The sequence below is a fragment of the Podarcis raffonei genome, chromosome 10, assembly GCF_027172205.1.
Source record: "Podarcis raffonei isolate rPodRaf1 chromosome 10, rPodRaf1.pri, whole genome shotgun sequence".
NCBI lineage: Eukaryota > Metazoa > Chordata > Lepidosauria > Squamata > Lacertidae > Podarcis > Podarcis raffonei.
The window spans coordinates 74,415,982-74,440,413 of record NC_070611.1 but is presented as its reverse complement, the minus strand read 5'-3'; the positions used below and the strand labels follow the sequence as shown (position 1 = coordinate 74,440,413).

The 24,432-nt window shown below is 45.4% G+C and overlaps 2 protein-coding genes and 1 pseudogene across 4 annotated transcripts in view; all 3 read right to left on the bottom strand.

The window, feature by feature from the left end:
- LOC128421969 (zinc finger protein 624-like) overlaps positions 1 to 24,432 on the bottom strand; it is a 125,478-nt gene that overhangs the window by 20,066 nt on the left and 80,980 nt on the right. The gene's annotated exons all lie outside the window — the stretch shown is intronic.
- LOC128421979 (zinc finger protein 420-like) overlaps positions 1 to 24,432 on the bottom strand; it is a 100,941-nt pseudogene that overhangs the window by 48,418 nt on the left and 28,091 nt on the right.
- Positions 18,569 to 24,432, bottom strand: part of LOC128422000 (gastrula zinc finger protein XlCGF7.1-like) — a 43,945-nt gene continuing 38,081 nt past the window's right edge. Inside the window, exons 3-5 of the mRNA XM_053405443.1 lie at positions 22,702 to 22,874; positions 20,825 to 20,969; positions 18,569 to 20,548 (exon numbers count right to left, since the gene is read on the bottom strand). Of these exons, the coding sequence (XP_053261418.1) occupies positions 19,361 to 20,170 (810 nt within the window). The 5' untranslated portion in view covers positions 20,171 to 20,548; positions 20,825 to 20,969; positions 22,702 to 22,874 and the 3' untranslated portion in view covers positions 18,569 to 19,360. The remainder of the gene's footprint in view (positions 20,549 to 20,824; positions 20,970 to 22,701; positions 22,875 to 24,432) is intronic.

Here is a 24,432-nt window from a genome sequence, read left to right as displayed (position 1 = left end):
GGGGGGTTCCTCTGCTCTATGGGGCAGCCCTATGGCCTGATCCTGCAGGGCCCATTTTCTCCTCCAGTGCTTAGTTCCTCCAGATGCAAGCGTGGCCTCTGAAATTGCTGGGGGTTGGACTAGATGATCCTTGGGGTGCCATCCACCTCTATAGTTCCATGAAAGCACCACTGGAGGTCTCACAAGCCAAGGCATTGAGAGCAGGAGAGGTCATGCTGGAAAGGAAACAATCATTGCAACCGTTTTTAAAACAGGAATCCAACGTGTTTGTTGTGGGTGGGCTCAGTGGGGAGGGGTAGACCCATGGATGCCGCCTTGATCTCCTTGGACAAAGAGGTGGGAGAGAAATGCCATTCATAAAGAGAGGCAGCCCAGCCAATCATCTGGCTGCTGCATTTTGGGCCAGTTCCCGAGTCACCTTCAAGGGCAGTTCCACACTGAGAGCGTTGCAACCATCCCATCTGGTGCAGAGCAGGGAGGACCAGGGCCATGTCCTCTCTTTCCCAAAAGGTCTGTGGGGTGGGGAATTAGCCTGAGCTGGACATGGGCCTCAAGTGACCATGATGGACCCAGGAGTGCCCTCAAGTATTCATGACTGGGGAGGGGGCATGTTAAGCAATGTAACATCATCATCATCATTATTGTTAGTTCCCTGCCCATCACCTGAATTTCCAAGAGCAGATTGCTAAATATAAAAAACAGCAATAAAAACAGTTGAAAACACATTACACTCATAGAAAGGCGGGTCCCACTTTATCTTCTTTTGAGTGCTGTCCTTTGACCCCACCCACATGTCATTTGGCCTCACCCACTTGGCCCTCAGGAGTTAGCCAGATAAGGGAATAAATGGGCCCTGAAGTGGGGTTGGGCAGGAGAGCAACTCTTGAGGAACCCTGAGTTAGGACCCCCACTATAACCCAATGCTCAGATAACACTCAGTACAAATGACTCACTTGTCAATCACAGTTCTGGCTTCATTCCTTGATTGAAAACTCTGAAAGGCAGGAGCAACCAGGCTGATTCATCTCTCAGAAAGACCAGCAGTTCCCTGCACATTTTGCATGGTCACTTTCCCTCTAGGAGGGCTGGAGACTTACTGTATTTTTCTCTCCATAAGATGCACTTTTTCCCTCCTAAAAAGGGGGAAATGTGTGTGCGTCTTATGGAGCGAATGCAGGCGGGAAACGCCCCCAAGAGCCACACACACGCTCCGCATGGCTCTTGCGGGCTTTTCCCCAAGGAGGGAGTGACACGGCCAGTCAGTCCCTTCTCCCTCCTCGTAGAAAAGCCTGCAGGAGCCGTGCACCCTTTAAAGAGCGTGCGGCTCTTGCTGGCTTTTGTGGGAGGTGGGGGAAGGGACAGAGGGCAGCCCCTCAGTCCCTTCCCCCACCTCCCGGAAAAGCCCCCAAGAGCCACACTCCCTTTCACTAGCCGCGTGGAGCATGTGTGCGGCTCTTGGGGGCTCCTGGGGAAAAGCCTGCAAGCGCCACACACACGCTCCACGCGACTCGTGAAAGGGAGTGCTGAGCAGAGCCTGGGATGCATACAGGCTCTGCTCAGCCCTGTTGCTTTCTGAGGCCAAAGGAAAGGACTGGACCCTGATTAAAATAAGACACGAGGCTTTGACCGGCAAGGCTCTCGGAGGAAGTGCGTACACCACTCCCCTCACCAGGCCATTTTATTAGCAAAAGAATCCTTTACACAGTGCTCATAAGAACCAATCAGATTTCCTCTGAGCATTTAAACAAACCCCAAGTGGGGACAAAGTTAAACTATAAACACTAGTTAGGCATGCATACTTTGGAGTAAATGAATGAAAAACTACAAAGGAGCACATTCAGCAACCCCGGAGGTCATAAGCAATCAGTACACGTGATAAGAAGGATGGCCAGGAGGACAGCGATCATTATCACCTTAATGTGAAACCTGTTTCCTGGCCCTAAGATTAACATCCTAAGATTAACATGTCAGAAAAGCTACATCGACGAAACTGCCCATTGTCTTTGAGGACCCAGGACTCCTGCCTGTCTAAGTGTGTACGTGACTTGTGAAGAGAGAGAAATGGGCAGTAGAGGGAAAAGGGCATGAATGTAGAATCCTATGGGATTTAATCAGAAATCATCGTCAATATATCTTTTTTTTTTTATTAAATATTTATTAGCATTTTCAAATAACACACAACAAACAAAAACAAAAAATAAACAAGACAAAAAACACAAAAATACATAACATTCAAAACTAAACAAAAAAATAATAAAAAAACACATAAAATTTCTAATACTTATTATTCTTAACCTTATTTCTCAGACTTCCTCACACCTCCCCTTCTTGTATTCCAATTTAAATTGTCAGTTCAGCAAGTCCTTAACTTATTTCTTTACCTTAGCTTAAACATTTGTTCTAACATACTATTGCTTTACTTTACTTCTTTTTTCCATTTCTTCAATTTATTTTTAACAGCCTTATTTTCAATTAATTTAAAAAGAAGAAAAAAAAGAACCAATTTTACCTTATTGAAATTACACCTCAATACTTATACCTCGTTAATTATTCTTAAACCTTTTTCCTAAAGTCGACCAAAATTTCCCTTCCACGATTTACCCAATTTCCTTACCACTAACAAAAAATATAAAAAGCAAATTATCCTTATGTGCCCTTTGGATTCCCAACCTCCACCCACCCTTTTCCCGGTTCCAGTCCCCAACCAATATCCATCAGTCTTTATATTATTTATTTAGCCTGGAGATCTCACATCCGAGGCCCTTATATCTCTCTCAGTTCCTTTCTGCCGGTCTCTTTGATAGTCCTTGATGTTAAACCCCAAGTCTCGGAGGGACTCCGGCCCAACAGAATCCATGTCGCTTCCAGCCAGTCCTCCATACTTAAAGGCAAAGCCTATGGGGTGCTCCAACTCTTGTTTCAAGTTTCTTTCAAATCCAGATGTCCCCAAAGCTCCAGCTTTCACCAACAAATTTGTAATCCTCAGTTCTTCAGATCTCCTCCAAAAGGGATCTCTCCATTTTCCAGACTCCCATTCAGACCAGGCTTTCCACATCCAATTTTTATTATCCTTTTTTATCATCATGTCAGGCCTCATATTGTAACTCTCCTTTGACTCCTGCAAATCTCCTGCTCCTCCTTCATTTTCTTCAAAAACAACATATTGCTCCATCGTATCTACACTTTCAGTTTCATTTATTTGTTCAGTTGAATGGGCTTCCTGTTTCAAGTCCTTATCAGGCTCAAAACTGTTGTTTACTGTCCAGTGTAGTAGTGATACCTTTGTAGACAAAGCATTGTACTCATCTTGCAAGTTTCCCAAGAGAACGAGTGCTCTGTCCAACTCTGCTTGGATTTTACATACTCCAGCCATTTTTGTGATGTAATGTCCCTATTACCCCTCTAGGGGGATTTTAGTTCCTTGATGTTCCTTTCAGCTCAAAACCAAAAGTCCAGTTATTTTGTATCAGCCCTCCTTATTTTCAACAAAGTTATACCAAATAAACCGGCAAAAACAGCAGAAACAATGTTCTCTTTTTCCAGCTGACAACTAGCTGACTAACAGCTCACTTGACAGCTGTCAAAATCTTCAATACAACAGGCTTTCTCATAGGACGTTCCCGGGTCTCGGGGGGGTGAAATTTCAGCTCCCAAAATTCTTTTTATCCTCCAGTAAATCTTCTTATAGTGTCAAAACCGTGAAGTCAGGATCTTTCATTAAAAAACAAAAAACAGATTCTCTCGACCTTAGCTGCCCAGTCCTTTGCTTTAGATTGTTTACAAAGAGGGGGGGTGAACTTCCTTTTTAGCCCCTTCCCGCTCGTTCCAAATCCAAAATTAAAAATTTTTAAAGTTCCAATCTCCGTATTACTCACGGGTTTATATTTTAGAGTCCGATCGGTCTTGGAAGAAGTTGGCGCTCTCTGTCAATGGCTTGCGGCTTCACTCCGTAGGCGAGGGAGTACTCTCAGCACCACGCCTCACCCTGCCTCCGTTCCGAAGCCTTTAAAAAGGCTCCGTCGCGGATTGGGGGGGCGCAAATGGTGCCCGCCGAGTCTCTGTGTTCACAGGCATCCGCGCCTGTGATTTTAAGGGTCCCCGCTTCGCCGCAGCGGCCAGACCCAGACGCTACGGAGCCGATTCCCTCCGGAGCTCGGAGGGAATCCGCCATTAAACAATGGTGCCAACCCGGAAGTCCCCTGTCTTTGTTTATCTCCTGTCTGGCAGGTTACTTGATTGGATACCCTGCTTACTTGATTGGATACCCTGGTCTGTGCAGAGAGAGGATTGTGTAGAAGAATGCCACAACAAAGGGCCAATAAAGCCCAAAGTAAATCCAAACATAATTGGTACAGTCACCGAAGTACTCCCAAAACAGAGACTTAAATCCCAAGCTTCTCCTGAACCATCCCAAGTCCGAGAAGTGGAAGAACTAATGTTAAAACAAATTGCAGAGATGTCTTCGGGAAACCCTAGAACATCAAGAGACTCCTGCTTCCAGCTTGAGACAAACGAGGATGAGGATTTATCAGTTATCAAATGGCTTGTGCTCTTAACTGAAGATATTGAAAATATAAAATCTCATCTGGCCACTTGTACAGAAATCCTCACTATAATGATGGACACTTGCAAAACTCTCTGTAGGGAACCCAGTGGGGTGACTGCAGAATTGGAAAGTAATAACAACTTCCTTCCTACCACCTGCAAAAACAGACCACCAAGGAAGGCCAAGAGATCTTGTAGGGCTACTGCCTTGAAAAGGAGGCCCATAAGGGTAAAAAAGAGCAGAAATGTTAAAAAATTTAAGGCAGTGCGTTACAAAAAAAATGGATTTTAAAAAGCTTTTTAATCTTCTCAAGAGTATCCCAATAACACTGAGAAACTTCTAACCAGGAAATCTCCCAAGCAAGAACGTTCTATAAACCCTTGCCCTGACGCTGCGATGGATTGCTTGGAACCCTTAACACCTACCCCAACACCTAACTCCAAGCAAGACATCTTGATCCAAGATCCATGGTCTTACATTCTATCTGTAGATGAAACCAATCCCTCTAAGAAGAGAAATCTGACAAATCTAACAAATAAAAACTGGAATCTGGTGCTGTACCGAAACAAACTCGTTTTATCAAATTATCCTAAGCCCCCAGGACTCCTGTCACAAGAAGAGCGTAAAGTCCATCTTTTTAACCTTCTAAAGATCTATATGCCGGGTATCCTTAATAACCCTACTGATTTGGCCCAAGTGGAATATCTATACTTCAACGGATTCCTTGCCAGAGCGGTGGTCTCATTCTATGAGGGGAGACTGGCAAAACTAGTGTACAAATGTAGAGAACATCTGGAGACGAGTGGATACCCTGGGGAGCCTGGCCAGTCTTTTGTAATGATAAATACTTAGTTCCTGAGCCAGGTCACAGGCTCACACCCTATTCATATCTTAAATGTGCCCTTAAGACAAGGTTTATGAAGGAAAAGACAATGGGGAGGCTTTTCCATTTTCCTTTGACCTTGCAGAGAAAACATTTGCTCAGTTTGGGAATCAAAACAGTTCCAGGTTGGTCTTCCTGTGCTGATCTATGTACATGCTTGGTTGGTACACTTATGAACATTTAACATATATATAAGACCTCAAAATTCCTGTCACAGCGGCTTCCAACAGAATATAGAAAAAGACAACAGAACACGCTCTACAAACTGAGCTATAAAAGCTCCCTGGTATGAGGATGCCTTCAGATGCCTATGGAAGGCCATATAATTATTTATCTCTTTGACATCTGACGGGAAGGCGTTCCACAGGGTGGGCGCCACTACTGAGAAGGTCTTTTGCCAAAGATGTCAAAGAAAGGGGCTATGCAGAAAAAGATTCAAGGTTTCAAATAGAGGTGATAAATAATGAGTGCAAAACTTTATCGAAAATGTATAAAATTTTGCTAGAATGGAATACGAAAGATGAAGAAGTCAAATCAGTGATGATACAATGGGCCAGGGATTTTGGGTATAATATACAGTTTGAAGATTGGGGAAAACTGTGGAAAGAGAACTTAAAATTTACTGCATGTACGGCATTAAAAGAAAATGTTATGAAAATGTTTTACAGATGGTACATCACTCCGGTAAAACTTGCAAAAATGTATAAGGCGTGCAATAAGTGTTGGAAGTGTAAAGAAAAAGAAGGCACGTTCTATCACATGTGGTGGGAATGTAAGAAAGTGAAGGGTTTTTGGGAGATGATTTATAATGAAATGAAAAAGATGTTAAAATATACATTTGTTAAAAAACCAGAGACCTTCCTTTTAGGAATTACAGGAAATGAAATAAGAAGGAAAGACTGTAAACTTTTTCAATATGCGGTTACAGCAGCAAGAACTCTACTGGCCCAGAAATGGAAACAAGAAGAAATTCCGATGATAGAAGAATGGAGACTGAAGTTGACAGACTATTCAGAATTGGACAGTTTAACTGGAAAAATTAGATACTTTAAAGACCAAAAGTTCATCGAGGATTGGGGGAAATTTGTTGAATATCTGAAAAGAATATGTGATGTGCAAACAACGCTGGCGGGGTTTCAAGAAGCACTGTAAAAGTCGAGATATATTGTTAAAAAGCAATAGAGGTGGGAGGGAAGATCAATGGCAATATAAGCAGAGAAATGCGTAACTGAGATGTAAATACGGATGATTATCAGAGAAGCTGAAGGAAGTCAAAACGGAATCAAATGTATGGAAATTTGTGCAATTTGTATTATTGTTTTGGAAAATGAATAAAAATATATTTTTAAAAAAGAGAAGGTCTTTTGCCTGCAGTTAGCCAAATTCATGGAGAAGAAGTCTGTCTGTGGCTCCTAGCCAGGATTGCTCTTCCCTGCCTCCACTATTTGAGGCGATAGATGTTTCTGAGCACCAGTTGTGGAAATGACCAAAGGGGAGGACAGGGCTCTTGTGCTCAGATCCTGCTCGAGGGCTTCACATCTGGTTGGCCCCCATGACAACAGGAGGATGGACTCGATGGGTCACTGGCGTGATCCAGCAGGCTCTTCTCGTGTTCTCACAATGCAGGTTGTGGGTCTCCCACAGGGGAGTTCAGAGCGCAACGTGGCCTCCCGTGGCCTCGGCTCTGAGGACGTGCTTCTGAATCATCGGAGGTGGGGCTGGTGATTCCTTGTCATGCTGCGCCCTCCTCCTCTCTCCTCTCCTCCTCTTCCAGGCCAGGCTGATGCAAGAGGAAGTCCAGGACTGTTAGCAGGGATAGTCTGCAGAACAGAAAGAGACTCAGACAGAACAAAATGTCCTGGAGAAGATGCAAGAATGCAAGAGAGAGAGAGGCGTTTGCAGCTGTGCGGGATGATTCAGGGGCACAGGAGGAAAACAAGCCCAGCTGGCAGGAGTCAGCCACACTGGGGCACGCATTTTCCATTGCCACCCGGCTTCTACACCTAGTGGCATTCCTGCCCCCCCCCCAAAGACTTGGGAGCAGACAACACCCATTATTGAGAACCAGCATCCTGCTCTCACAGTGGCTAAACAGAAGTCCCAGTGGGAAACCAGTGATCAGGATTCGAACTCAAGAGCTCTCCCTGCTCCCGTGGTTTCCAGCAACAGGGATTCATAAGCATGGTTGCCTCCAATTGTTGAGGGCAGTGCAGGTTATTGCATCATACTATGAACAAAGCAAATGAACCATAAATGAAACGAGAGGTGGCAACACACCCATTTTTAAAAAGACACTCGTATTTTTCATGCTGGCATGAATGCTGGGTGTTGGGCATCTTAAGTCCAAAGCATGGGAAATAAAATCACACCGGATGACAGGCAAACATTCTGTATCCTCCTGGAAACATGCAGTTTATGTGTGTGCTTTGTTTGGTTTTTAGGCATATATTTCTCTGTAAGGATGCCTTTTCTGCTCGGAAATGATAAAGGGGGCTCTTGGGGATGGAGAGAAGAAGGGGTGGGGTGGGGAGTAATAGGTAGCAAAGATAAAGCGAAGGGTCTTGGGCAGGAATAATCCAAGTTCTCCTGTCTGGAGACAGGGTGTTTTTCGCACTTTTTGTGGGGCTGATCAGTTTAAGCAGCTTAAGCCTTGGGGCTCTTCCTCTTTTATTCTGGCTATCTGGGACCAAGGCTGATATCACACACTCTGACCATCTCCTGCGTATGAGTCAACAAAGGAGATTGCCAAGGTCCTTGGCTAAAGATTCATGATGTTGCATCATTGCCGCTGCCAGGAGACTGTGATTTACGGCCCTAAAATGTCCCAAACACTGCAACCTTCCTTCTGTGGATCTCCAGGATCTCAAGAAAAAGAGGGGTGATCCTTCTTTAGCCCACCTGGAGATGCTTTGAACCCCAGACCATCTGCATGAAAAGTGGTTGCTGAGCTGCTTAGTGGTGGCCCCTCCCCAGTAATAATAATAATAATAATAATAATAATAATAATAATAATAATAATAATAATTTTTATTTATATCCCGCCCTCCCCAGCCAAAGCCGGGCTCAGGGCGGCTAACAACAATAAAAGGTAAAGGTAAAGGTACCCCTGCCCGTACGGGCCAGTCTTGACAGACTCTGGGGTTGTGCGCCCATCTCACTCAAGAGGCCGGGGGCCAGCGCTGTCCGGAGACACTTCCGGGTCACGTGGCCAGCGTGACAAAGCTGCATCTTGGCGAGCCAGCGCAGCACACGGAATGCCGTTTACCTTCCCGCCAGTAAGCGGTCCCTATTTATCTACTTGCACCCGGGGGTGCTTTCGAACTGCTAGGTTGGCAGGCGCTGGGACCGAGCAGCGGGAGCGCACCCCGCCGCGGGGATTCGAACCGCTGACCTTTCGATCAGCAAGCCCTAGGCGCTGAGGCTTTTACCCACAGCGCCACCCGCGTAAAACAGTACAAAAGTACAGCACAAACAACACTCTAAAATCACTCATTATAAAATTAATTCAATTAATTCAATTAATTCAGTAAGAACATAGGAAGTTGCCTTCTCCTCAGGGAAGCCCTTGGTCCATCTGGGCAGTAAACCCTTAGGTGTAATTCCTGCATTGCCGGGGGTTGGACTAGATGACCAGGGGGGGTCCCTTCCAACTCTAGGATTCTGCATTGCCAATGGCCCTCAATGGCCCTGCATTGTTTCTTAAGGGCCAGGTCATTCGCATGGGCTAGCCCAGGAATTCCCCCTGAAGCTTGTATTTCTCCCTTCACATCCCAAATCATCAGAATCTTGCCATCTATTAATTTTCAAGGTTTGGGCACTCCCCCCCCCCGCAAACTTATTACAGAAGATTGGTAATATTTTGCTTGTCTGCAGCTGCTTCGGTTTTTTCTCTCTGCCGCTTAGAGATATTGTTAATAGATGGTCTATAGAAATTCAGTAATCAATCAATTTCTGCTGCACTCCCTGACATAAGAGAATCAGGGCCAGAGAGGGGAATAAAGAAAAAATGACCCTACTGATATCAGATATCATTCTACCCAAAAGCCCCACAAGAATAATAAACTGTGCCTTGAAGAATATGTCCTTTTGCTGTGTCTTTTCATGTATCGTTGAATGTGATTTAATGTGCCTTTTGCTATTCCTGTTTCACTGATATTGAAATGTATCTTTTTCTCTAAGAAGTGTACCTATTTCTCCATGAAGGTATCTTTTTAAAAATGTGTTTCCCTTGCAAAATGTATTTGTGAATGTATCTTTACTGAAATACATGTATTTGTGAATGTATCTTTACTGAAATGCTGTATTATGCTGTACTTTTCTGAATGTATCCAAAATGTAGTTATGAAGAATGTAACAATCAAAATATTTCAAATGTATGTACTTGACTCAAAATTGTATCCAAAAGGCTGCCAAAACTCTCCACCACACTGCCATCTACTGGGTCTGCAAACGATACCATGAATACACACAGATATCAGCTCAAAATAAAGTAGTGTTATTTTCCAATAAGTATGCAAACATCAGGCTACCACACCCGAATTGAAAACAATGCAGAATAGGATTTCACATTAACATTTAAACCATTTCCCGAACATCCAGCTCACGATCTGCATGCTGACTATCAGCAGTTTGCTGAGGTATTTTCCTGTAGATAAAGGAAAAGCCATTTAAAGCAGATCCAGAATTAAATAGGACGAAGATCGAAGATCGCCACATATTACTCGAGCCCTCCAGCAAATTGACACCTCCCGAAAGTCTTTCAACATCCTGCTTACCTTATGTTAATCGCCGTTTATGTCGCTTCCCACCTCCCCGCCAACTCCGCTGCTATTGCTCTGTATGGAAATCAAAAGGTATAAGAATCAAGGCAGTCCTTTTGTTCGGGGTCTCTCACTCCGTGTCATTGCTTGAGTTGCCCTGTTGCAACAGTTATTTGTTTTTCTGTTCTTTCAATAACGATCAGGCTTTGCTTTTCTCCAAAAATCCTGGTGTGGTCTCTGTCTTTTCCCGACCGGTACGGAGCCTTCAATCGCGCTCCTTCTGAAGTCCCGGTCCTCCTTCTGAGGCAGGGACCCCTTGGGGAGGCAATTCATTATTTATTTCACTCCCGAGCAAGCGGGCAGAGGGCAGGCTTTGCCCCCTGTGCCAGGGCTGTGTGTGGCTGCTCTTACTGCTGCCAACATCTCTCTTGGCAGATGGGAGGTTGGGTAAGGCTTGGGTCCCCTGCCAAGAGCGGAAGCGATGATGCCCTTTGGCCCAGACAATGGGGGTGCATTTCGGGTGCTGCCAGGGCCTTCTCTTGCCAAGCAGGGCAGGGGTGTTGGGTGGGTGAGCTGTGTCTCCTTGGCATTCAGCGACCGGGGGGGGGGGGAGGCAGCCTTCCTGCTTGCCCTTTGTTAACGGAGAAATCTGAGGGCTCCCTTGGACAAAAAACAAGGACACCAGCCAGGAAAACCAGAGCAAAACAGCAGCCAGTAGGCTTGGTCTTTATTGAAGACTGTCACGACAGGACTCCCACCTGCCACCAGGTGGAACATGATGGAAGCCCCAAACAAAAGAGCCCCCAAACTTTTATTAGCTGCTGTGTTACAGCCCCCCCAAACTACATCACTCATACATCACGGTTACATCATGAAAGGGGAGGTCTGGTGGCAGTAATCTGAGCATCCTAGACCCTGCCCCATGGTTCCCCCTGCCCTCCACCAAACACCCATCAAGTGAAGCAAAAGAGATATTTACATTTCCCTGTTTAATCACACCCTTTTGTCTTCATCTGGGTTTGTTATTTCTGGAATGGCTACCTGTCTGGCACTCAGGTATCAGGATGCCAGGGATTATCACTCAGGCAGAGGGGCTGCTGAGGAGCTGAGCTCACCTATCTATATGAATTTCTGAAGTTTTCCCTGTGAGCCAGTACATAGAGACATTTATCACTGAATTCTTACATTTGGTATTGTGCAGCAGAGGCCCTTTGAATAGATAGGAAGAAACTGTGATGGGGTGTTTTTTGGGGACAAATCACAAAAGTGATGGTGCTGATTCTGGTAGTGGCCTGCATGTGCATGATATCTGCTGGAGGGGCAACCCACCCACACACCTATACATAAATTCCTGCAACACTTTCTATAATCCATCTTTGTTTCAATATATTACCAGGGAAGAATGGCTCTTAAAAGTAATGGGCTTAGCTGTGTGCTGAGATGGCAAAATGGGCGTGTTTAATCAGAGAAAAGTCATTGTTCATATTTGTTAAAGTTTGGAAACCTCTCACAGACTTTTTGCATGAAGAAGAAAAAGAAATAGACATCTGGATTTGAGGACGGAAGATAATGTTTGTTTATAGGAAGTGGTTTTGTGGGTTGTTGCATTGGATTGGACAAAGTGAGTATTGTTTTTACAGAGCAGACAGATGTTCTTTATTTTCTGAATCTTATTTTTCTATCATTCCCTTTTCACCTGCTTTTTACTCCTTTTTTATTTATTTATTTATTTTTCCTCTCTCTATTTCTCACTGCCCCCCCTTTGTGTTTTTACTGTATCTAAATAAAAGTCTTGTCAAAAAGGAAAAAGGTTTTAAGTTTTGTATTTTTCTCTATAAACCTTAAAAAAAAAATTATTTAAAAAGTCATAGACTCCAGCAAAAAGCAGCAACATTGACCTGCATGTCCCAGCCTGCCCCCTGGTGGCCAAGCACAGAAAGCACAGGTGTGGCGCTGCTTTGGCTCACCTCAGGTATGCCAGCCTCAGGTTGTGAGAACAGGATTCTGGACTACATGAGCCCCTTTGGCCTCCTCTACTTTTGTCCCTATAGCCTTGGGAGGAGAAGGGATGGGAAGCAGGCAGCAGCCCCCAGCACCACCCCAAACATAGAGTGAATTCTCCAGAACCCTCATACCTAAGGGACCACCTCTCCCGGTATGCCCCATGGAGGACCTTGAGGTCCATTAATAGCAACACCCTAGAGGTCCCGGGCCCTAAGGCAGTCAGATTAGCTTCAACCAGAGCCAGGGCCTTTTCAACACTGGCCACGACTTGGTAGAACGCTCTGTCTCATGAGACCAGGGCCCTGTGGGATCTGATTTCTTTCCTCAGGGCCTGTAAGACAGAGTTGTTCCACCTGGCCTTCAGCTTGGAATCAATTTGATTCCCTCCCCCTCTTTCTTTTTCCTTTCTCCTCCTGTAAAGAGGCTGCATCCTAATGTTTTAATGTATTTTAATCTTGTTTTTTACATTGTATTTTAATCAACTTGTTTTTATTATTGATTGTTAGCCACCCTGAGCCCAGTCTTGGGTGGGGAGGGCGGGGTATAAATAATAAATTATTATTATTATTACCATTATTATTATTATTATTATTATTATTACACAACACCTGCACCACATGCCCAGGTATTGCTGGGTAATGCCCCTGTTTTAATCCCTGGGCAGCCGCTGCCTGTCAGTGCCTGCAGTGCTGAGTTAGGTGGTTTAACTCAGTGGGACACAGCTTCCTTCCTCGCAGTCACAGAGTGGGTGGTACCCCAAAGGTCATCTAGCCCAACTCCCCGCGATGCAGGCACCATGCTCAACCAGCCTCAATTTAAAAGGGCAGACCTGGAAAAATTCAAAAGCTTCTCATGTTTCGTGCCAGGTAGTCTCGTGGCGAGCAATTTCAGAAGTCTTGCCACGACTTATTCCTTCCATGATGCATTCTATACTGCGATTGAGACTCAAGATTGAAGTGCTGTGCATGTGGCTGGTGCAGGAGCAGAAATGCTGCCCCACGCAACTCTAGAGTAAGGTTGCGGTGGCCGGAGTGTACGCTTGCACCACAGCAGCACCAGTCACCCTTGTAAAAAGGGCAGTTTCTTGACTTTCTTCTCCCTGGTTTAAGAGCAGTTTCCTGATTCATTTGACTGCTATGCTCTACTACCCTCTCTTTCCCAACCTTGTGCTTGCCAGGTCTTCTGTACTACAGTTCCCATCCCTGGGAACCCCATGCTGGCTGGGGCTGAATGTTGCTGAGCTACCTTCTTCGAGGAAATGAGTGATTTGGGGCTATTGTACACAGCAGTTTGGAAAGGGGGGGGGTCTGCAATGTGCCCAGTCATCTGTCCTGTGGCAGGAGGAGGAAACAGAATCTTTTGTAAAAATGCCATATTGCGAAAGGGAAGGGATGGGCCGGTCCTTTGCCCAAAAGATCCACCTTCACGGCACTCACACTATTTCCCTCCACGCTTGCAGCTACCCATCCCTCTCTCCTTCTTTCAACCGTGCACCCAGGAAAACTGGAAGATTCCTTTGTCACAATAACTGTGGCAAAATGAAAAAATTCAGATTTATTTTTTTGTGAGCAGCAGCCATGCCAACATTGTTAGGAAACCAGACGATGAGGAAGAAGAGGAGAACAACTCCAACATCCGTAATAGACAAGCTAAGATGGAAAAAAGTTCATCCAGGGAAAGTTACAAGGCCAAATTGATGTTTTGGCTATAAATGTTGCAACTCTGGACTTAACAGTAAACAAATTCATTGAATTTGATAAGGAATTGACTCATGAAGTCCATGCAGCTGGACAAGAAGAGAAACTTGAAAGATTTGAGAATGTGGAGAAAGAGATATATGTTGTTTCTGAGGAAAAGGAAGGAGGAGCTGTAATGCTGCAGATGACGAAGGAGAGCCAGAGGCCTGACATGATGGCTACAAAGGAAAATAAGTACTGGATGATGAAAATCTGTTTTGAATTGAAGATTGAAGAATGGAGAGATCTCCTTATGTGGAGATCTGAAGACCTACGGATTACAAATTTGATTAAGGTGAAAGTTGGAGCTTTTGGGACATTTGGACTTAAAAGGAGTAAGAAACAAGATTCGGGCTCCACTTTTAAGTATGGAGGTCTGGCTGGAAGAAATATGGACCCTATCGGGACAGAGCTTCTCCGAGATCTGGTGTTTAATATTAAGGACTACCAAAAAAACCGGCAGAGAGGAATTGAGAGAGAATTAGGAGCCTTGGACGTGAGGTCTCCAGGCTGATAGTAGACTAAGACTGATGGACATTTGTTGGGGATTGAAACCGGGAAAGGGGGGTGGGGTTTGGGAATCCAAAGGGTGCAGAATTATAATCTGTTTTTTTTTATTTTGTTTTGTTATTAGTATGAAAATTGGGGAATTCGTGGAAGGGTATTTGGGTCGACTTTAGAAAAAAGTTTTAAGAATGAGCACTGATGTTTAAATACTGATGTTTATAAGTTAAAATTGGTTTTTTTAAAATGAATTAAATATAAAAAGGTCAAAAATTGGGGACAAGAACTTGTTGAATTAACAATTTGAATTGGAATATAAGAAGGGGAGGTGTGGGGAAGTCAGGGAAATATGTTATTGAAAATAAGGATTGTAAACTTTATGTGTTTTTAACTTTTTTGTTTTTTCTTTTTTTGATTTTTTAATGTATAAAGGTGGAAAAACTCAATAAATATCTTTTTTTTAAAAAAGGAAAAAAGTTCCTCCATCAACTTTTTCAAGGTGGCAGCAAGAACATGGCTGGAGATGTTTTCTGATGTGCCTTTTCTGCAAAGAATTTTCCCGGGCTGAGCACACAAGTTTTGTGAAAGGCTGCATGGCATTTAAGAATGAGACTGTGAGATTATCTTTATCTTCTGCATACACCATTTGCTACATTTCTTAACTGTGACAATTTTGTGCTATAGAAGGAAGGGGGTGACATAGAAGAGGCCACAGGGAGTTAAATTCTCAGGCGTGAGGAGCCCGGAAGCTGCTTCAAGACCCAGATGTGGTGAAAAGCAGGATATATTCTGTGTTCTAGGATTATGATAATATTTAATCTCTTGTTGATTATGCTGTTTAAATATGCATTTCATATTTGCCATCCTTTAGCAATACAGTGGAACCCCATGTTACGGACGGGATCCGTTCCGGAGGCCCGTCCATAACACGAAACTGACGCAAGCTGAAGAACCACGTCTGCACACACACGTGGCACGATTTAGCGCTTCTGTGCATGCATGAGCAGCGAAACCCAGAAGTGACCCTTACGGTACTTCCTGGTTGCCGCAGGACGCAACACAAAAACACATAACCTAAAGAGGATGCAACATGAGGTATGACTGTATTTTCTTCTGAATGTTTTCTTCTGAACGAGGTTGAACTGTGACACACACCCCAAAAGAAAAAAATCTCAGGCATTGAAAAGTCCTTTCCCATTCCCAATGTTGACTGCCTGTAATAAAATCGTTGGACTCTTATCTCCTCCTGGCTCCTATTATTGGACAGACCTAGGAGTCCCTTAGGAGTCCTAAGGGACGCAGGTGGCACTGTGGGTTAAACCACAGAGCCTAGGACTTGCCGATCAGAAGGTCAGCGGTTTGAATCCCCGCGACGGGGTGAGCTCCCGTTGCTCGGTCCCAGCTCCCGCCAACCTAGCAGTTCGAAAGCACGTCAAAGTGCAAGTAGATAAATAGGTACCGCTCCGGCGGGAAGGTAAACGGCATTTCCGTGCGCTGCTCTGGTTCACCAGAAGCGGCTTAGTCCTGCTGGCCATATGTCCCAGAAGCTGTACGCCCAGAGTCGCCCACGACTGGACCTAATGGTCAGGGGTCCCTTTACCTTTAATAAGTGTTTTTATAGCCTTTGGAGATACAGTGGTACCTCAGGTTAAGAACTTAATTCGTTCCGGAGGTCTGTTCTTAACCTGAAGGACCACTTTAGGTAATGGGGCCTCCTGCTGCCGCCGCACCGCTGGAGCACGATTTCTGTTCTCATCCTGAAGCAAAGTTCTTAACCTGAGGTACTATTTCTGGGTTAGCGGAGTCTAACCTGAAGCGTCTGTAACCTGAAGCATCTGTAACCTGAAGCGTATGTCACCCGAGGTACCAGTGTATACAACATTTGGTGCTGTGACTTGGATAAATTGAGGCTTTCTTTGAACCCACCCAGCTGTGGGTGCCTCAACTGAGGGAGCAGTGCCCCCCCAGCTCTCTGTGTGTTTCAGGCAAGGGGGGGCTGCTCTGTGTGTTTTGCTCGCAGTTAAATTGCACATTTTGTGGGGGAGCTTTCTTTTTGTGTGTTTTGCATTGACGCTTTTGTCTCCAGCTCAGCCAGGGGAGCTGGGCTGGAGGGCCAGCTCTCTCTCTCTCTCTCTCTCTCTCTCTCTCTCTCTCTCTCTCTCTCTGCGTTTGTGGACCCCCACCCCCTCCCCGGCAGCAGTGGACTGCCAGCTGTGGGTGCCTCAACCAGGCAACAGCGGGTTCCCAGCTCTGTGAATGTCTATGTACTGTCTCAAGCTTGGCCAAGAGGGTTGGGTTGTGGGGGGGGGGAGTTTTCTCACTTTGTGTTTTGCTTGAAGGTTCCTGTCTGGCTGAGGGCCGGGGGCTGCAGATATCAGGCTCTCTCCCCCCTTGGCACAGCTGCGAGTTCTCTGCCCAGGACTGGTGGGCTGTGCAGCCGAGGGGGTTATGAGTCTTTTTTTTTCTATAGGCTTTCTCACTGTGGGCCTTGCTGGCCACCAGTCTTTTCAAAAGGCTTTCCCTCCCACCTTTTATTTTATCTGCAACATGTCAGAAGGGCAGGGAGTCCCCCTTGTGTAACAACTTAAGCAGGAGGGCATAATGGGGGGGTCACACTCACAGGAATAATGGACTCCATTACGAGGCATGGTGAATAATTTTGGCAAATTCAAATGCAAATACGGTGGAGCGATGAACCCCAAACAAGTGAGAACTCCCTGCGGACAGCCCCCCCCCCGGCTCGTAGGACCTGGACCTAACCAACCAGGTCTTTAGAAGCATGACAAAACACCCTGGATGTTCAGAGCAGTTTGCATAGGCAGACTCTGGGTTAGCGGTCCTGAGAGAGAGCCCTACATAAGTTGAAAGGACAGTATTGTACCTCGCTGATGGTGCAGTGGGCACTGAAGGAGGCAAAAGTAATCAAACCCCAAAAGAAAGAGCACTTATCCAGAGGAGAGGAGAAAATGAAAGCACCAACCTGGCCCCCAACGGCTCCCATATCTGCCTTTATTTGGCCAGACCTAGGAGTTTTGGTAGCCTTTGGGGGCCTACAACACCCAGACTCCGAGCCTTCTTCCCTTGAGGGTTCCCCAGCTGGTGCCTCCCCCCCCCCCTTTACCCAGCCAGCCCATGACAGCAAAAGCAGCAACAACAGTAAATTCAGTACGATAATAATATGCACACTGGTCCTCTGGCAGGAAGAATAATAAATTCTGGGACGATGGAAAAATACTGTCTTCCCCAACCCCCAGAATAAGCAGGAACTCTGGGGTTGCCCCATGGGGTTCATGAGGGAAGATGGCCCCCCCAGGAGACTTCCCTGGTACCTGCAGCCCCTCCTTCCCCCTCTTGCAATAAGGCTTGGGGTGGGGAATCTCCCATTAAATTACAGTATTTTAAGTTTTCTTCAGAATGCGTAGGAGGCAGGGAGAAGTTCTAGTGAAGAAGCAGTGTTCGGAAATCATGCGGTGGTGGGGGTGAGAGGGTTTGGTGCAAAAACCAGTCACACACAGATGCACCCATTTTGCATGCTTGAATACAGCAACTCCAGGCATGAGCGAAGTATCAGCGGGGTAGGGGCCATGGATAGAGCAATTCCCACACTGAGGTCAAAAACACACACAGAGGATGAAGAACTTCTTCAGTAATAGTTTACTGAGCTTTCAAAGCATACAGTTCTCACTGGGTCTCCAGTGAGGCACAAAACAGCTCCTGAGAGCAAATCCAGTTTCAGCAGTAAAATCATACAGCACACAGGATATCTAAGTCAGGCACACAATCTGGCAGAAGGTAGCAAGGGAGGAAAGAGGCTAGAAGGACACAGGGCAGTGGATGTGTGTCTTTCGCTTCCTGTCGCCTGGGAGGGAAGTCAGCAACTCAGCATATTCAGGGGCTTCACAAAGCAAAGCTTTATGCTTGCTATTCCAGGCAAACATGCAACTCAAAAACACACGCTGTGATCTGTGGTGTGTTGCCATATCAATTGTTTTTGGAAGGTTATCACGATGTGGTCTAGAAACCAGTATGGGACAATATATCGCCCAGCCCTAATCCTCACTGACCACCAGAAATCCAGATACACCCTCTCCCCTTCTCTATTGAAAGGTACTTTACGTCTTAGATTATAATCACATTGTTTGACATTGCCTTCAATATTTCATTACTATACAGTTTTACACATAAATTCCAGAACTTCACATACACAACATGTGTTAATGACTGATTTCCTGCTGAGTTCATTTCTGTGAAGAAAAGAGTGGACTCTGAGAGGAAGATGTCCCACACTCCAGACACCAAAATGGGTTCTTCCATGTGAGAGTCCCTGGATGTTCCTTAAACACTCCATTGTAAATAAAGCACTTTTTGCAATCTTTCCATTTAAATTGCTTCTCCTCTTTGAGTTTGTTGATGGTTTCTAAGGTTTCAACTCCAAAAGTTCTTCCTGTCCGTGAGTCTGTTGATTTAGAACTTCCACTAGGACTGAACCTCTATCTACTTTCCTGATATTTATAAGGTTTGTCTTTTGTGTGAGTTTCTTGACATAAATCAAGGGTTCCACTCTGACTGCAGCTCCTACCACACGCCATACATTTAAACAGTTTCTCCGTCATGTGTCTGCCAATGTTTTCTAAGGTGTTCACTCCGACTGAAGCTCTTTCCGCACTCCAGGCATTTAAATGGTTTCTCTCCTGTGTGAGTCCATTGATGTCTTCTAAGGCTTCCATTATCATTAAAGCTCTTTCCGCACTCTATACATTTATATGGTTTCTCCCCTGTGTGAGTCCGTTGATGTGTTCTAAGGCTTCCATTATCACTAAAACTCTTTCCGCACTCTATACATTTATATGGTTTCTCCCCTGTGTGAGTCCGTTGATGTCTCCTAAAGTGTTCATTATCAGTAAAGCTCTTTCCACACTCCATGCATTTAAATGGTTTCTCCCGTGTGAATCCTCTGGTGCAATTTAAGTTCTCCATTCTGACTGAAGCTCTTTCCACAATCCAAACATTTAAATGGTTTCTCCCCTGTGTGAGTCCGTTGATGTGTTCTAAGGTTTCCATTCTGACTGAAGCACTTTCCACACTCCATGCATTTAAATGGTTTCTCCCCCGTGTGAGTCCGTTGATGTATATTGAGGTGTCCACTCTGACTGAAGCACTTTCCACACTCCATGCATTTAAATGGTTTCTCCCCCGTGTGAGTCCGTTGATGTTTTCCAAGTGTTCCATTATCACTAAAGCTCTTTCCACGCTCCCTACATTTATATGGTTTCTCCACTGTGTGAGTCTGTAGATGTATATTGAGGTGTCCACTCTGACTGAAGCACTTTCCACACTCCATACATTTATATGGTTTCTCCCCTGTGTGAGTCCGTTGATGTTTTCTAAGGTTTCCATTCTGACTGAAGCACTTTCCACACTCCATGCATTTAAATGGTTTCTCCCCCGTGTGAATCCGTTGATGTCTCCTAAGTTTATCACTCCGATAGAAGCTCTTTCCACAATCCAGACAATCCAGACAAGTTTTTTCCCTTGTGTGAGTCCGTTGATGACATCTTAAGTGTCCATGTTGACTGAAGTTCTTCCCACACCCCCTGCATTGCAGTCCTTTCCTGCCCATGTGAGTCTGCTGATTTGCTCTAAGTTTTCCACTATCAGTGAAACGTTTCCCACACTCCATACCTTTAAACGGTTTCTCCCCTGCTGGAGGTCGTTGATGTGAACTTTGTGTGCTCATTCAATGAAGCATATTCCACATTTCACACATTTTAATTTCTATCCCTAATGGGGGGGAATTGTGCCCCATCCCCTGGAGTTCTGACTGTCTTCTCCATCTCCTTCTTCAGAGTGGGAGGAAAGGGAATCCTATTTTGGTTTCAAGGAAGAGAACAAAGGGAAAGAGAACACATCAAGCTCCATTAGCACCTTCTCCTATTTCAACGTCTCCTACATTCCCTCACCTCCTACCCATGTTCCCAAATGAAGTTGCAATGTCAAATGATAGTAATTTATGAGCAACTTTCAAAATCTTCAATCAATGTTAATAAAGCAGCTTGATTTTTTAAAGAACGATGTGCTGTCTGATCTTGTGCCCGTCTTCTGATGCAGGACTATCCTAAAATGACACTGAAAAGCAGGATATTCAAGGCAAATAGATAAACTGTACTTAGTAGAATGTGTAGTACCTTGGAAATGTAGTATTGATTCACTAATGGCCTGAAGTTGTGTTATTTCTGGGGACATGAGTTTATTCCTGTTCTGTCTTAAAGATCATAATCATACGATGTCATGGGGTGTTAGGGGAGCGGTAGTACCTTTGGTGGGGGAAATGTCATGCACCTTAAGGGGTAATTTATCCACCATTGGTCCCCACGCTGCACTCAGCTCTCACCTGTGGCTTCCAGAAGCTTTCAGGATCCAATATGGGCCACAATCCCAGGAACAGCTTCAACCGACCGGCTAAACCAGGTGAGGATACCTGATGGGTCTCAAATTCTTGGTGGGTTGGGGAATTCTGCTGCAGGTGAAGAAAGGCCCTGGTGGATGGAGAGGATGAGAACAACAGTGAATCCCACAGTCAAGAAGGCAGATTCTGCCCATTCTGCAGAGGAAAGGGCAGGGCAGATGGGACTCGTCAACCGGGGAAGGGAGCTCCTTGAGAAGGAAAACTCTAGTAATACTTTGGTGCACTCCTTCGCTTCCTCTTGAGTTATCTTCAGGAGAAGAAAAAGCTATGGAGGAAAACCTACACAAATCCAGAGTGGACTCTCTAAGATGGTTGGATGGTGTCCTGCACACCTCCTTCCACTCACTCCTGCAGCCAAGCTGGTGCCTAACTTACTGCTCTGCTTTCCTTGAGACCATATAAGCCAGGCTGAGAAGGGGGTTTTGTTGTGTAGGCAGCCCTGAACCCCCAAACACACTGTCCAGGCTGGCAGGACTGCTAACACAGCAGTTTCAGGGGGAGCAATGAACTCAGACCCGTGTATCAAAATCTCTCCAATGTGGAATATGTAAAACAGAAGTGCTGCTTATATCATACATCAAATAAAAAGTATTCAGAATATTTGTCTTTTGAAGAAAAGGTCACCAAATATCCGATGGCCCCTTCAAAGCTAATGAAAGTCTTGTGCCTGGAGCTTTTGGGAGTGCAGGTCCAGTGTTAATGAAGAAATCTGAGGACTCCGTTGGACAAAAAACAAGGACAGCAGCCAGGAATACCAGAGCAAAACAGCAGCCAGTAGGCTTGGTCGTTATTGAAAACTGTCGCGACAGGACTCCCACCTGCCACCAGGTGAAACAAGATGGAAGCCCACAACAAAAGAAGACCCCAACTTTTATTAGTTACTAATTCCTCAAACTACACCCCTAAAACTACATCACAACTACATCATTGATACATGACAAAAAGGAGGGGTTGAGGGAGGAGTTGTGGTGGTAACCTGAGTGTCCTGTCACCTGGCTGGTTCCCCCTTTCCCCCTCCCCATGAGTACTTTCCATGTGACAAAGGGGAGTTTGCAGTTTCCTGCCCCCAGAGGGAAGAGCTGATCATTGTCCTTTGCTCCAGTCCATGTTGAATCCACTCCCATATGCAAGTTCTTTGTTACCTTGATGGTCTTCTGTCTAGGACCATCAGGGTTGGCATAGCAACTGGGCAGGGCTCCTGTGGATGTGCTGGTATGCTGAAGGGATTATGGCTGCCCTGTATTAAACCTATCCCCTTTGATAGTCCTTTCTTCATGGAGCAAAATAAAAGTGGACCGGTGTAAATCTGATGTACGGTTGATTTACTATAAATTTATAACAAAAACGTCGTGTATGTTGTGTGTGTCGTGTAAGTACAAACTGAATGACTGGGGAGGGGGGTTCCTGCAACAGCAGGAAAGCTTCTTCCACCATTATCCTTCCAATTGGGATTCAGGCCTCATCATGGGACTAAAACAGCACTGGTTGCACTGGATGGTGATCTCCGATGTGCTAGAATCCGAGGGGAAAACTGGTTCCTGGTTCTGCTGGATCTCTAAGCGGCTTTGGAGACCGTCGACCATGGTATCCTTCTGGACCCTCTAGGGGAGCTGGCGGCCCTGCTATGCAGTGGTTCCCCTCCTTCCTCCTGGGCCTTGTTCAGAAAGTGGTCTTGGGAGAGGAGTGTTCTGACCCCTGGGTGCTCCCTTGTGGGAGCAACAGAGTTGCCGTAAATGATAATCCCACCCACAAACTCTCATTTACACACAGCCTGTCGATTGGGGGGGGGTCACACACCTCACTTGTGCTAATGCTGGCAGTCTTTGGCCTGTATAGGCACACCCTGGGTGTTGAGCCTCCAGCCACAGGGGCTGTCTATCATGAAAATGGGTCCTTTGACTGGGAAGATTCACGCAGTCGCTGTCATTGAATTTTGATGGATTGTATCTCAGCTTGTCTGTCAGTCTGACACTGCCTACAAAAAGTTAGAGGAACAAAAACGCCTTTGAGATGCAACTTCTAGATCAATCCTGAGAGCCATTCCATGGACTCTGCACCCCTGTTTCTGATGACAGGTGTACATTATCCTCATCCTCAATGAACCAGGCAGAGGAAAAGACAATAAAGATGGAAGCCTGAGAGAGAGGAAAAGGTTTCTGGCTGCTTCCTGGGTGTGATTGCGGAAACCAAGAGCCACTTCTGAGAAGGCCTCTCACCTCCTCTCTTCCTCTCAGGATTTCCTCTCCTCTCCAGGGGACCAATGGTTGGACCGGGCAGAATTGCTGTATCTGCCATTAATTTGATTTTGATTTTATATTAGAATGAATTGATTTTAGAATGCATTTTAATTAATTGATCATGAGCCTGGCTTCGCCCGGAGAATGGTGAGATATAAATTATTATTATTATTATTATTATTATTATTATTATTATTATTATTATTATTAATTATTATTATTATTATCTGGACAGGGCAGGGGCTTATGGGGTGGGAAGCGGGTGAAGCTTGCAGGAAGGAAGGTGCGTCTTGCTAATGGAGAAATCTGAGGGGCCCCCTGGAGAAAAAACAAGGACACCAGCCAGGAATACCAGAGCAAAACAGCAGCCAGTAGGCTTGGTCTTGATTGAAGACGGTCGCGACAGGTGAAACAAGATGGAAGCCCCGTACAAAAGAGAACCCAAAATTTTATTAGCTGCTAATCCCAATGTTACAGTCCCCAAAATACATTATGAATGTATGAATGTTACAGTCCCCAAAATACATTATGAAAGGGGAGGTCTGGTGGCTGTAATCTGAGCATCCTGGACCCTGCCCCATGGTTCCCAATGTTGAATGGTTTCTTTAAATGTAAAGGTTCATCATTGTTCCACTTGATGTGTATGTCTCTAAGGGGCCAGAGCAAGGGCCGGAGCAAAATAACGGGACCCAGCTTTACAGCTGTGAAATACAGCAGGTGCTGCTGAGTTGTGTTGATTAGGCTGTGTTAGCAATTGGGTAGAGTATATAAGGAGCAGCACCTAGCTCTCCCATTACCCTGGGGGATGGGTTGGTGGTTGGGTCATGTTTGTTTGTTAATGTATTTAGTGTAAAATGAGTTTTTGTTTTTGTAATTAAAACCTTGTTTAAGTACTTTTTGAGTCCCTCTTTTAATGCATGGTCTCCCCAGCAAGCTCTCTGCAGCGCTACCATACTGCAAATAGCCAACACCCCTTGCCCTCCACCAAACATCTATCAGGTGAAAGAAAAGAGATATTTACATTTCCCTTCTAGGAGCAGAAGTGCGTCAGTAGCCAGAGTGGAACAAGGGGGGAGGAAGTGCAAACAAACATGACCACCATGTGGCCTGACTTATTCCCTCCCCCCACAAGAAGGCATGTGGCCTACAGCTAGAGGGTGGTGGATGGCTATGCTCCCCCCCCCCACGCCACCGCAAAACAAAAAGGTTGCCCCTGCATCCTAGCTGGCCCCCCGCCCAGAAAGAAAAGCCACAAAATCGCAGCCTAGCCTGGCGGAGGGGCCATGTCCCTTCCAA